Below are 14153 nucleotides of genomic sequence, written 5' to 3'. Positions count from 1 at the left end.
CAGGCCTTGGGACTTGATAGACATCACTACTAACATCTAGTAAAGGAGTTAATGGAACCTGCACACAATTGATGACATGTCATGATGGGCTAGAGCTGGAGTGACCCAGATTTCTCTGCAAAGCTGGTTGAGGATTAAATAATACTGGGGTATTCTAACTCCAGTTGGTGGATTACATCCTAAGTCTACTGACTCCTCACCCATGGCCAGGGGACAGCTCAGAAAGATGGGGAGAGGTTCCCTTCTTAGATAAAGAAAGCATTAGTCATGCGATATGTGGGTTTGTCAAAGACAAAGAGGCAGTCTCCATGCCAACACTCTCTTGGAGTGATCTGAGCCATCAGTGGTCTGCGAGTTACAGAGTAGTCCGAGGACAGGTCACGTGGGGAGACCAGGGCAAGCAAGTTTTCGGGAAACAACAAATGCAAGAAAAACGTGTTTTCTTTGGCATGCCTGTCAAATGAGGCACAAATGGGGCCTGCATTGCCAAATTCTGTGTGTGATCAAGAGTTGACTTTTCTGGAATGCCTGCTCCTATGTCAGCTGCCAAGGTCTATGCAGAGTAATGGTAGCATTGTTGGGACAGTGCTGCCCCCTGCCCTCCTCTGCAGGATGGTTCTAGGCTGAGTAGAGACTGCTGTATCTCTTGTTCTAAGGAACATCTGAGGCAGTCAGGCCACCAGAGAGGTGTTGTGCCTGCTCTGCTCCTTGCTACAAATGTCAGTGGGTGTCCTCACAGGGAGGAAGCCCAGCATCAATAGGTGTGATCAAGAAGTAGATCGGCAACCTCATAGTGTTGAAGTCATCGTCTCTTAGGAAAGAGAGGTAGTCTGGGAAAATAATCAACAGCTATACCTTGTCGCTCTCAGATATGGATGAGTGCAGCTTCTCCGAGTTCCTCTGTCAACATGAGTGTGTGAACCAGCCGGGCTCATACTTCTGCTCATGCCCTCCAGGCTACGTCTTGTTGGAAGATAACCGAAGCTGCCAGGGTAAGACTGCCCAGAGGGGCTGGATGAGGCTGATTCAGATGGGCATCTGGATGTCCCCTTCTGTGCAATCTTGTTGCTTCAGGAAGATGGCAGGGTTGGGTGAGGTTGGGCTGACAACTTTGGGCAGGACTTTCTGAAGTCCTGAAGGTATCTTTCTCTTCTCTCTGAGTAACGTGTCCTCTGGCCAGGAAAGGGGCTGTTTACATGTCTATAATGAACTCTGTAAAGGTAGATGGCACTTTCTGAGGGATGGTCTCTATCTTACCAGGAAGACAGACCTATGCAACCCCAAGAATGATTGCTTTGGACCTAACTAAGGCCTCTTGTAGCTGGGTCCCCACTGAGTGATCGGCGTCAGCTTTCTCGTGTTGCCTTGAAAGCAGCTTGTCTAGCTGGGTCTCTCTGACTTCCTAGAGATTGAATACCGCGTCCCTCACAGAGTCCAGACCCTGAATACAAAACAGCTAAGTCTTCTCCAGATTGACAGTCCTGCACTGTAGCTACTGGGCCCTTGCAAAATGACTGCCCCAGTATTAATCTCATTCCCAATAGCAAACAAGAATTATCCATGGTGATGGACATCAGAGATGTCACTTGAATTACTATAAGTGGGGACCTTTTGGCTTACCTCATCTATTAGCCACATGAAAAATAATATAGACAGTTATGGTTACTTTTTATGCTAAATTTTGTTTAAAGTCATGTTTATAGTTTTAATATGTACTCAATGTAAAAGTCACTGATTCGATGCTATAAATCCTTTTCACTAAGTTATACAGGTCTCGTGTCTATTTCCTGTTGCAAGCACCTCTCGATGTTCACTACCCATGTCTTGGGTGCCCAGTAACTGTGGAACCAATGGCTGCCATGTTGGATGACAAGACGCAGGTGGTTCTCTCTCTCATTCCACCCCCAACAGCTAACACCATGCTTCTTCTCTACCCTCATTTCAGATATCAATGAATGTGAGCACCGGAACCACACATGCACTCCCCTGCAGACTTGCTACAATCTGCAAGGGGGCTTCAAATGTATCGACCCCATCGTCTGCGAGGAGCCTTATCTGCTGATTGGGGATAAGTAAGTCAAGGCTAATCGTTGGGGAGTGGAAGGAGCTGGCTCAGGAGGCTGTCAGTACCTTATAAAGGAAGTTTCCTGAGCCAAGGAATCAGGAGATCTGCCCTAGTCAAGTTTCTGAAGTCCTGAAGGCACACATGACTAGTAATCACATTGAGGAGACAGCTTCAAGCTGGTGGCACTGGAATGGGTTTTGGAGCCCTGGGGTTCTCTGTGTTTCTCTTCTTTCCTCTTATCCCCACTCCATCTCCATCTCATGTTGGCCCATCTCTGCTCCTCACCCTGCATGTAAAGCATACATGCACAGCATACATGCAGCACATACATGTACACCTGCCCTCCTCTCCACAGTCAGTTATAAGCCTCCTCCCACAGCAACTGCAAACCCTCACGGTGGAGATGAAGGACTGGATTTGCCACAGCCATCCCATTCTTCTCTCAAAGAAGATCCAGGGCTTACCAGTGAAATTCCTGCTGTGATTAAAAAGAATGGACCAAAGAAGAGGACAAAGTCAGGATAGGGGCTCCTTCAGAGATGTCACATGTCGCTATAACCTGTACTTCTAAGAAATTCTTTAGGTCAGGGGCCTTCCAGTGTCTGATTCCAAACCCCCAAGTAGCCCAATAGTGCATTAAGCCACTCTCTATGTTTGGGTCTCTCTGATTTTATCTGTTCGAGAACTGAAGTTGCTCAACTGGCAGGCTTGATCAGACCCTACCAGTGAAACCTCTGCCCTGAAAAAGCTTAGTAACTTCCTCCTTCTATGCCTCGGGGCGTGTATGGCTCCTTGCCTGCTCAGGAGTCCTGTGCAGGAGGATTGCCAGCTGGGACAGGACTTGTTCTCACCTTGACCAATACCCGGTGGACCCAGCCTCCCAGCATTTGTGCATGTACTTCCTGCCAGATGGAAGGCATTTCTTCCATGTCCTCCAGGCTAGACCCACCCCATCTTTCAAATCTCTGCTCAGTGCCCCTCCCCCAGCTGTTCACCACCCTCCTCGGGCTGGGGGCCATCACTCCCGTTTCCAATTTTCTTTTAGGAAACAATTATTTTCTCTCTGACACGTGACATTTTAATGTGATCATTTTGGCACCCGGGATATTTTCGACTTGGCGGCTGGGTTGTGGTCTTAACAAAATGATACTTTGATGCTTCTTTGTAGCCTTTTGCTTGTTAACTGTTCCTGGCACTCTGTTTGGTGGTAGGTGTTGTGGCTTTGCTCTTGGACAGCTTAACGGTGTGTGGGAGAAGGCACAGTAAAGTAACTGCCAGCATTATGGGGGAAGGTTTTTACTGTGTGAGAGAGAAAATATCCAGTAACAACTACAAAGTCCAGAGCAGAAAGGAAAAAGAAACAGATTGGACATGATCAGGGCAAGGGAAGCCAGAGAGTGGGAGAAAGCAGGAGATAGCAAGAGCTAGAGGGAGAGAGCAGGAGAAACTGTGAGAGAGGGTGACCAGAGGGTGGACAGAAACTGCAGGGAGGGGCTCCTTTTGGGGACAGAGAACCTGTTCCACAAGTTCCAGAGGAATGTTGGCTTTTATCTAACCATCAGAAATCGTGCTATTGTCCAGCTTGAGCTCACTTCTGGCAATGCGGACTTCCTGAGACCCATTAAAAGTCTAGGAGAGGAGAAAGACAGCAAGCGGATTGGCTTATGAATGAGTACATAATGGCAGGCTCACTGAGGAGTTTATAGACAAGGAAAGAGGAAGCTGAAACTGTTCTGGGAATCTAAAGGCCCCACTGAGAGAGTGACCTTTGGATAGGGCGGGGAGTTGAGGTGAGGTTAACTAACAGGAGACTGGAGGAGCCCAGAGAACAGCATATATAAAGGGAATTAAAGCCAGGGTGGCCTTTAAGCCTACAGGGACCATACGAAGTCTAGCTCCTTCCCCATAGGAAAGGTGAAGAGCAGTGGGCTGAGGAAGTTGGGGGCAGAGTGGACAAATCCAGAAGGCGCATAGAGGCTAAAACTTGAGTTCAGTTTTCATTCAGGCTTCACTGAGTGCCCACGGAAGAGTGTACAGGAGACGTGTAACCTGACTTAGTTTGACAAAGGGCAAACTGTTCGGAGGCCATCACAGAGGCCAAGATGAGAGACGAGTGACAGAGTGGCCAGCACTGAGGGGGTCAACACTGTTGTTTTTAGGTCATTGTCCCTTAGCTTCCAGTCTACCTGCAAAAACTGTCAGTTCCACTTCCTATCTAAATTCTAAGTCCAGGCGCCTCTTTGTATTCACCTCCTGCTGTGAATTCTGCCCCACCGGGGTGGTTTCAGGAATGGAGGAACGATGGATGGATAAGCCAGCAGGCGATTCTATTAGGCATTCCTTGGCAACAGATGCCTATGGCTTTCTGTTAGGTTGTTATTCCTAGGGTTAGAAACGATCCTCTTTGTGTTATGAATAGCTGCTTTTAAATATTTGTATTCCTCCCATTAGAAGGTAAACTGCTTGAGGACGTGGTGTTACTTAATGTTGAATTTCTGAAATGTCCAGTGAGTTCTGGGCTCTGGTGTATTGGTTCAGTTATAGTCCATGCATGCTGAGCTGAGCGCAATAGATTGTGGAGGGTCCTTGAGAACCATCGGCCTAATATAATTTTTCATTTAAAAAATGAATATGGGGATTTGCCTTCATATTATATACCATCTTCATGCCTGGTACCTGAAGAGGCCAGCAGGGACATCAGATCACCCTGGCAATGGAGTTACGGACAGTTGTGAGCTGCCAAGTCTGGGAACGAAGTGGAGATAGACTGTGAGCTGCTATGAGGATGTTGGGAGTCAAACCTGGTCCTCTAGCAGAACAACCAGTGCTTTTAACTGCTGAGCCATCTCTCCAGCCTCCACTTTTACATATTTTTAACGCATGTCTTTGACTGGGAAGTGAGGGCTATAGGACCTCACTTGTCTGAATTCATGACACATGGGAAGCATACCGGAGAATATTCCAGTGTTTTGACGACCAGAGATCCAGTTATATCCTTTAGTATCCAGAATATTCGATGCCAGGGAAAGCTGCTGTCTAGGAAGCAGATCTCATCCCCGTTGTAGAGAGCCTTCAGATCAGAACTGGGAGCAGAGATGCTCTCCAGTTACACCACTGCATGATAAGAACAACTTGGCTTTGTTTTCGAGTGAGGGAGAAGGCACAGTCAATGCCTGGAAAGGATTTATCGAGCACTCACATGGTCTCTCTCCTGTCAGCCGCTGTATGTGCCCTGCTGAGAATACTGGCTGCAGGGACCAGCCATTCACCATCTTGTTTCGGGACATGGATGTGGTATCAGGACGCTCTGTTCCTGCTGACATCTTCCAGATGCAAGCAACGACCCGATACCCTGGCGCCTATTACATTTTCCAGATCAAATCTGGGAACGAGGGTCGAGAGTTCTACATGCGGGTAAGAGGATGTGTGAACCATGGCTGCCGTCAGTAACCATGGCCACCATCTTTAACAATGGCTGTCATCTTTAACAAAGGCCACTGTCTTGTCTGTGTGTGTGTGTGTGTGTGTGTGTGTGTGTGTGTGTGTGTGCTCACTCACGTCAAGGCCAAAGGTCAATGTTGATTGTTTTTGTTTTATTGCTCTCCCTTCTTCTTCTGTACTTGCTACCTGGTGATTTCTATCTTTAATAACAGCCTTGTGTGGTCTATTCTACAGTCACATTTCATGGAAGCAGGTAAGCATATAGATCACGTGGGAAACGTGGAAGGAAGAGACGAGGTTAGGAGCCTAGTCCGCAGAGACTCTCGTCTACCACTCTCCGCACGGTTTTCCTTCGTGTGTCCCAGGAGCCTCCTCTTGAAAGAAGTTAGGCCGTGACACAGTTTTAGTTTCAAAACGATGGAAGAGGCTCCACTCCTTCGCTTACACATTCATTTACATTTTGACAAGTATATTATACACTTACTGTGCATGTTTAAAGGCTGAAATACAGCATTAAAAAAATGCCAGCACAAAAGAAAGGAAAGCAGAGCTCTCAGGTGTGGACTCTACTGACTGCCTATGTAGTAGGTACTGGCACTCTTAAAGTTGAATGGATCACCATGAAATCATGATGTCTTCCCTGGTACTTGTCGCATCTCAAGTGTTGTTTAGTACCTGCAGCTATGGTCTGAAACAGCTCAGACACAGAACACTGTAGAACATTCTAGCACATGTCCTAAAGTGCGTTTACGTTGCACAGCAAGTTATGTGCCTTCAATGCTATGCCATGCGTACACTTTTCATGCCACGCCGTGGGTATACCTTTAGTACCACACCGCGGTCATATCTTCAGTACGGTGACATGTATGTGGCTGGACTTCTCATCTCTTTGGTCCCTGGAGTGACTTACCTACCCGGGTCTATAACCATTCTTGTCATATTTTAGTATGAATGTAAACACTTGTCCGGGGGAAAGGTTCCAGAGCTTCATCTCTATAGATGACCTGTTTTAGATGGTGAAGCCAGGATAATACACACATGAGCTCTCTGTGCTGGGAATTGGAGACAGGGATTCCTGGGAGTTATTGGACAGCCAGCTTAGTTGAATTGGTGAGTTTTTGGCTCAGTGAGAGACCCTGTCTCAAAGAAGAAGTGGAGTCGGGCATGGTGGCAACCATTGAATCCCAATGTTTACAGAAAAAGAGGCAGATGGATCTCTGGGAGTTTAGGCTAGCCTGGTTTACATAGCAATGTCTAGGCCATTTATGGCTATAGTGAGACCTTGTCTCAGGGGAAAAAGGGTAGAGAGTGATTATGAATTGACCTCTTGTTTTACATGCATGTACACACATATGCATAACACCTATGTGTACACGAGCACACACACTCAAACACATGTACACATACATGACAGGATAGTCCTTTCTGTGGCTCTCGTAGCAAATGATCCCAAACCTGGTAACTTAAGACAACAGAAATAATTTTCTTTATGCTTTTGGAACTTAAAATGCCTGAAATCATTTCTGCATCTACACCAACACATTGCAGGGCCGTATGTCCCATGTCCAGAGGAGAAGCATTTCCTGGATCTTCTAGTTTCGGATGATCACTACATGTCCTGTGTGTCAGTCAGGATTTCTATTGCTGTGATGAAACATCAGGACCAAAGCAGGCTGTTAGGAAAGGGTTGGTTTGGCTTAAGGTCATAGTCCATCACCGAAGGAAGTCAGACAGGGCAGAAGCCTAAAGGCAGGAGTGGATGATGCGGAGGCCACATAGAGATGTTGCTTATGCCTTACTCCTCAGGGCTTTCTCATCCTGATTTCTTGTAGAATCCAGGACCACCAGCCCAGGCATCACCCATAATGAGCTTGGCCCTCCCCCCTGTAAATCACCAATGAGGAAAATGCCCTACAAGTTTGCCTGCATTCTGTTTTACAGAAGCGTTTTCTCAGACGAAGCTCGATCCTCTCCAGTGATTCTTGCTTGTGTCAGGTTGACATAAAACTATCCAGTACACCCTGACTGCGGCCTCGTCACTCCAACTCACTTACATTACTATTCCTGCTTCCTCCTTTGCATATGGCCAAGTGCCCTCTGGCATCCTCTTACAGAGAGCCTTGTGGTTTGACTTAGGAACACCCATGTCCTTGGGTTCAGACTCTTAAAATCATTTTCAAAATTCTTTTATTTTCTTACTATATTTGCATCATGCTTGGATTGAGACCTCACTATTTGGCCCACTAAATCCAGGAGCCTGGATAGGATCCTCTAGAGTCACCATTAGGAGTTATACTCAGAAGAATAGGCCTATGGCTATTTTATACATTTAATCTGAGACCCATTTGAGGACCTACGGCAGGGCTGTATCTTTGAACTTCATGCCCTTCCCTGACCCCTTGACAGAATCTTTCAATACTTGCCTCTGGAGCTGTCAATCCTAGGGACTAGTGTGTTCTCACCAACATTATCCACTACCAGCGATAACCTAACAGAATCAGGTCATGTGTGACTACCTGACTCGTGGAGCTGGCTTAGAGCTGGCTCAGACCGAAACAGGAGGATCAAAGGCTTGGGGAAAAGTTGGGGAAGGTAGTGGAGAACTTTCTGCGAGACGAAAGAGATGAATGGATAGTGCATGTGTGTCATGGAGTGCGTGCTTGCGTGTGTGTGCGCGCGCGCGTGTGTGTGTGTGTGTGTGTGTGTGTGTGTGTGTATGTGTGTGTGTATGTGTCTATCCTTCCTTGAGCTCATATGCACTGGGTGTATGTTCAAGAAACTCACTGCTGCCAAGTCATGGGGTTACTATCCTCTCAAGGTAAGCCCAGTCCCCCAGTGTCCTTCATCTGGAAACACAGGAGTTCCTGTTATGAAGTAAAGCGATGGCCCTCCCCATTTAGGGATTTAAGATTTCATCATTAATTATTCTTGCATCAGTTGCCCTCTAGCCCCAAGCAGAGCAGGAGCTCTACTGAGGCAACAGGTCACTCCTCTGAACACCATCCACCTAAACTCCCCTGAGCCCCACAGTCACTCTGGTGACCAGCCTAAGAGGTGCCCAGGGATGGTAGAAAAAGGAGACTGTCCTTTAGATGGGATGGTCAGGAGTAAGACCCCATTCTTTGGACCCTCCTTTGGGCCCAGACTGCCATAACAGCTAAGAAACACTGGATAGTGAGCTCAAAGCTGTATGAGGCATATATCTTCCTATGGCCAAGAAGGACCTGTAAGCTTTTAAATTTTATTCAGAAGAGAAGCAACAAAGGGACATAGGCCTGCCATAAAATGACCAAAGGGACGTAAGAATAGGGGAGGTAGCCAAGGTCTCTAACACTGTCCCTGAGACTGGAGTGAGCCTTGGGGAAGTCACCGGGGTTTGAGAGAAGCACACTGAGACTGGTGGGATCAACGGGCTGGGCTTCTGAGCATGACGTCATCCAGAGCTCAGAACCCTGCTCAGGGCTACTCCCTTTTGTGTACTGTGACTGGGCTAAGTCCTGTTCCTTGGTCTTCTCCAGTTTTTCCCGACCTTGTTATCTAACTCTCTCAGTCTCAGTTTCCTGATCTCTAGAGAAGATCCCAATGCTATTTGCTTTAGGATTAGCTGAGGTCATTCACTTATCATGGCATCTGCAACACGGAATGACTTTGTCAAATGTGCAGGGCTGGAGGGACTGAAACTGTCAAGCACTTTGCCCATTTCTCCCTTGCTGCCTCGAACTGTACACACCCAGGTGATATCTCAGATTGCTTCTGTAAGACTCCAGGAATGTTCCTTGATAACCATCCCACTGTCTCATTCTCATTCCTCAACATCCTTGCCGACTGACATGGAAACCACATCCCCTGTCTCCTTCACTGTCAAGTTTCTGATTGCCCTGATGAGGTGGTGCTTACGGCCCTTTTCTTCCCCTCTCTGCAAGGGCAGCATTGCTTTTTGGATTCTCTAGGATTAGAGACAAGGTGCACAGATAGGACACAGGATGAAACTGACAACCAGGGTCCATATCTTGTCACTGTAGCCAGGAGTCATGCCCTTTCTGAGGCAGACACTCAAATTCTTGCTACACCATGTTGGACCACAATGATGATGATGATGATGACGATGACTATGATGATTTTGCCTATGAGTGTCCCACTGACCATTTCCCTGTATGGGCATTTAGGGTCTCTGGCTGGCTACTTGCCATGCCAAACCTCTCTTTCAGGCATTATAGTCCACATAGACTTTCAGTGATGAAGTTGGCGGTTGCCCTAGCAACCTGACTGGCAGCTATTACTCAGGACCCAGAATGTGGAGTACTTTTGACTTATTCTTCTAGTGTCAAGGTCTAAGAAGAGCATTCTGTAGCAATAGAAAGCATTTAATAAGTAGACACTGCTGTTGCCACTGCCACTGCTAAGTTGTAAGAAAGCCACTACCTCTGAGAGCTTGGAAAAGTTGGGAATGCTACCCGAGGAACTGGAGTGTCACGTGGCCATTCAGGCTCTCCCATACTGATGCTCATTGATTTTTTAAAAGAAGCACTTGGGAGTAGTGTTCCGTTAGCAGACAAGCAATACACACCTCCAATTATACATGCACACACCCATCCGCATTCAAACATGCGCATCCGTGCTCACTGGTACATGCACGCACACATGAACATATGTTACACATACATACCCAAGGATGTGTGCACATGCACAGGCATAGCCTGTGGAGCCCCGTGAGCAGTCTGTCAAGAGCTGAGCCTTGGACAGAAGCTTGTATTGGCATTTACTAGGGGACTTTGTGGTGCAGTTAGAACTAGAAGAAAGAGGAGTATCATTTAGACTGTGCCACATTATGTCTAGTCCATCGTGACAGGGATCAGGTGGGCTGTCCTTTGGGTTGGCTCTGCTCTTTTCTTGGTCACCCACTTGCACTCTTCTTGCACCTTCACTTATATCAGAGTTGAGCCAGGTACTGAATTCAGACACAATGATGGTATGGCTTCTGCCCCAGCACACACTCTGAGGTGGACGTGCAGAACAAACTAACAAAGCCAATACATGCCAGGTAATGGCAGGAAATGGAGAGCCAGAGGACCTGTTGATTGAAAAGTCTTTTAGAGTCAGGTACTCTAGTATCGCACTTGTGTATAACCTTATGGGGTATGAAGGTCGTAGCTTGTAACTTATTCACAGTGTAGGGCTAAATAAGAAATGGGCAAAAGTTATAGCCAAATGCCTGGCCTCATATGACAACTTTTGGGGTGTATAAGATCTTGGGGAATCAAACCCAGGATTTCATATGTACTAGGCAAATGTTCCCTCTGTGAGATACGTTCTCTCCATTGTTTAGAAGTAGTGGTCGCCAAAGCCACCAAATGACCAGGTTTCTTAGGGCAGATATTTTAGTGATGCCTTAAAAGCTGAATTTGGTGGGGAAGGTGGCTGCCCTCTGTCCTAGCAGGCACTTGAGTACTTCCAGATGCTACGGGCAAGCCTTTTCCAGGGTGCGAAGGCTCTGGCCATGCCAGTCTGCACTCAATGACTTCCGAGGCTACGCGGGTCTAGCACTATGTCATACACTCAAGACACTGTTTAAAAGAGTAGCCTGGAAGCTTCTCCCTGCTCCACTTCTCGCTCAGACAAATTGTCCTCCTCACAGCCACCTTCAGGTCAAGGTCTTTTACACCCTTGGCCTTCGTTGAAGAAAACAGTGAGAACTGACAAAATGATTGAACGTGTGAGTGTTGTGGCCATTTCCCTGCATAGTTGTCCCTGCTGAAGTCCTGGCCCTGGGCTCTGGGGTTTTGAAAGGTCTGAGAAGGAAGTCTGCACAAGGTACCTGCACAAGGAGGTACCAATTACATGGATGCGGAAAGGAATACCGGAAAGCCAGTGGCAGGAGGGAATTGCATATAACTCCGATAACTGCCGATAGCCTGATGGACAAGGCAGGCCTAGTGCTTGGCCCGCACCTGTCTGACAGCCCCACCCTGTCATGCCAGTGAGCGATCCTGGAGGAAGTTCCAAGCTTTATGGGGAGCCCTCCCTTTATGGAGACAAAGTAAATGCTTGGTGTGCCTTTATCCAGGCCAAGTTCCTTGATTTCATAGAGTTTGTTCCTTTCATTTTCTGGGTACTGCAGCTTCTGGGAAGTGATTACCCAGCCTGTCCAAGTCTTCACTCATGCTATTTCCTCTGCAGACACCCATATCTGTCTGCTGCATTGGTCCCGGGTACCTCTATTCCGGGCATCACAGGAGAGAAGACTTAAAGCCCATCGTCTCTTCTAATAATTGTTGATTAATGGAAAGGGGGTGGAGGTTTACAACCAGCTAGAATGAAATGGAACTCCCCGGCTCTACCTGGATGACCCCATTCAATTATTTAACCAACTAGGCCTCGGTTTGTTTGTTTCTAGAGTGGAATAATGAGATTTAACTTTAAGATAATCCTTACATAAGGGCATCCCACCCCAGCCCAGAAATTGGTGCTTTAAGGTCAGCATTTTTAAATTATTTATGTGTCCACCAGCATCGAGGGGCCTGTCAAACTACAGATCCTAGCTCAATAGGTCTTCCATGGAGCCTAATGGTCCATGTTTCTAAATAATGGTACCACACTGTATTCTAGAGATACAGAGATGGACCAAGTCTGCAGCACACACAACTATATATAGTAATATATTCCTTCTTTCAATATACAGTGAATAATTCTCTCATGTGCAAAGTTAAAGCCCCCATGGCAGGGTCTGACTTAGACTGGGGAATCAAATCAGAAGGCTTGCCTTAGGACACGATCTTTCAGGTGAGACCTACCAGGTAAAGGGTGGACAAATCTGAGCAAAAGCTGAGCACCACTGAGGTATCCCAGTGACCCAGCTTCAGGGAAGCAGGCTAAGGTAGCATCCTCACCTAGGCAGCTGCCACCAGCCATTCCTTCCGCTAACACTGTATCATTTCTGACTGGTGCCCCTGGTTCTGTCCACAGCAAACAGGGCCTATCAGTGCCACCCTGGTGATGACACGCCCCATCAAAGGGCCTCGGGACATCCAGCTGGACTTGGAGATGATCACCGTCAACACTGTCATCAACTTCAGAGGCAGCTCCGTGATCCGACTGCGGATATACGTGTCCCAGTATCCGTTCTGAGCCTCGGGTTAAGGCCTCTGACACTGCCTTTTACCAGCGCCGAGGGACAGGAGGAGAGAAGAAACCAGCAAGAATGAGAGCGAGACAGACATTGCACCTTTCCTGCTGAACATCTCCCTGGGGCATCAGCCTAGCATCCTGACCCCTACCTGTACTATCGCAGACTGTCACTCTGAAGGACACCATGCCCCCAGTTCCTATGATGCAGTTATCCAAAAGTATTCTCCTTGACCCCTGATGTGAGGTTGCAAGTGACTCTCCAAGGCCTTCCATTTATTTCTATTTTTTTTTTTTAAAAAGGAAAATAGATTAGGTTTGCTGGGGTAGGAGTCTGTGTTCAAAGACTGAGCAGCTTGTTCTTGCCTCTGCCCCTCCTTCCTCTATCTCTTGCTGCATTGCTGCTTTGCAAAAGTCCTCATGAGCTCATGGGAAATGCTGGGTATAGCTATTTTGCTTCTTGCATGTGCTGAGAAGGCTATGGGAACACGTCACAGCAGGATCAAAGGTTTTTAAAGAGTCTATTTTAAAATCACGTCTGGTATTTTCAGCATAAGAGAAGTTTTAGTTGTTCTTACAATTTGTATGAGTGTTTAACCTTTTCTCGTTCATTTTGAGTTTTTAAAGTGATAGAATTCCTTCCAGAAGGCCTCAGATACATGTTATGTTCAGTCTTTCTAACCTCAGCCTTCCCTGCGTCTTAGCCCAGTTTTTATGAAGACCCCTTTAATCATGCTTTCTTAAGAGTTTTTACCCAACTGGGTTGGAAGACAGAGGTATCCGGACTGATTAAATATTTGAAGAAATTTTGTGTTTGGTTAATTTTGACACCCAGGATAATTTAGTGCTTGGGGTTGTTTTTAATCTGTGTGGTGGCCTGGTCTCTGAGGGGCTGAAACCTCCTTCATAACTGAATCAAGATGGCAAAAGATGGGGGCCTGAGAAATGAGGGTGGTGGAAAGTGAGGACCAGAATCCACCCCAAGATTTCTCATAGTTGCTCTCTTATGTGGTCTGTTGGGGGTTCTCTCTAAGGGCAGAGGGCAGAGGATACAGGCCAGAAATGTAGTCAAATCCCTGTAAACCAGTGAGTGGCCCTTGACCCTCTGTAGAAGGAAGCCTGATTAAGCAGGACCCATCCCCAGAAACTGGATGCTATTGGTCCTAGGCAGGGCCTGAGCATCAAGATTTGTTAAAGAGGAAGAGGGCCAAGTGCTGGCTACCTTGCCTTCAGCACCTGTACAGTTTCTTCCAGAACTTTTTAGTCTTGTCATCCCTTCCCTGATCTGGAGCTCTGGGTTTCTTCTCAGGCAGAGGTAAAGAGCACAAGGCACAGAGAAGACCAGATTATATGGCTGCCCACATGGCCATTCCTAGGAATGGATAGGAGACAACAGGTGGAGAAAATGTTCTTGAGATCCAAAGACACAACTGTAGGACCAAGCTATGGAGGCTCCTATCCTACCTCTTGGTGATAAATGCCTCCAAGACATCCAAATCTGTACCTTGGACCCCCAGGTTAGAAG

At 47.1% G+C, this 14153-nt stretch overlaps 1 protein-coding gene across 3 annotated transcripts in view; it reads left to right on the top strand.

Moving 5' to 3' along the window:
* Fbln5 (fibulin 5) overlaps positions 1-13434 on the top strand; it is a 78592-nt gene extending 65158 nt beyond the window's left edge. For 2 of the 3 annotated variants that reach the window (XM_087552357.1, NM_019153.4), the window contains 4 exon segments: positions 870-992; positions 1946-2072; positions 5284-5479; positions 12470-13434. In XM_087552357.1, the coding sequence (XP_087408483.1) occupies positions 870-992; positions 1946-2072; positions 5284-5479; positions 12470-12631 (608 nt within the window). In that variant the 3' untranslated portion in view covers positions 12632-13434. 3 annotated transcript variants of the gene reach the window in all.
* Positions 13435-14153: the final 719 nt, after the last annotated feature.

The sequence above is a fragment of the Rattus norvegicus genome, chromosome 6 (assembly GCF_021556685.1).
Source record: "Rattus norvegicus strain SHRSP/BbbUtx chromosome 6, alternate assembly SHRSP_T2T, whole genome shotgun sequence".
NCBI classification, from domain to species: domain Eukaryota; kingdom Metazoa; phylum Chordata; class Mammalia; order Rodentia; family Muridae; genus Rattus; species Rattus norvegicus.
Note: the sequence above shows the minus strand (reverse complement) of the source record. Positions and strands in the feature narration are given on the sequence as shown.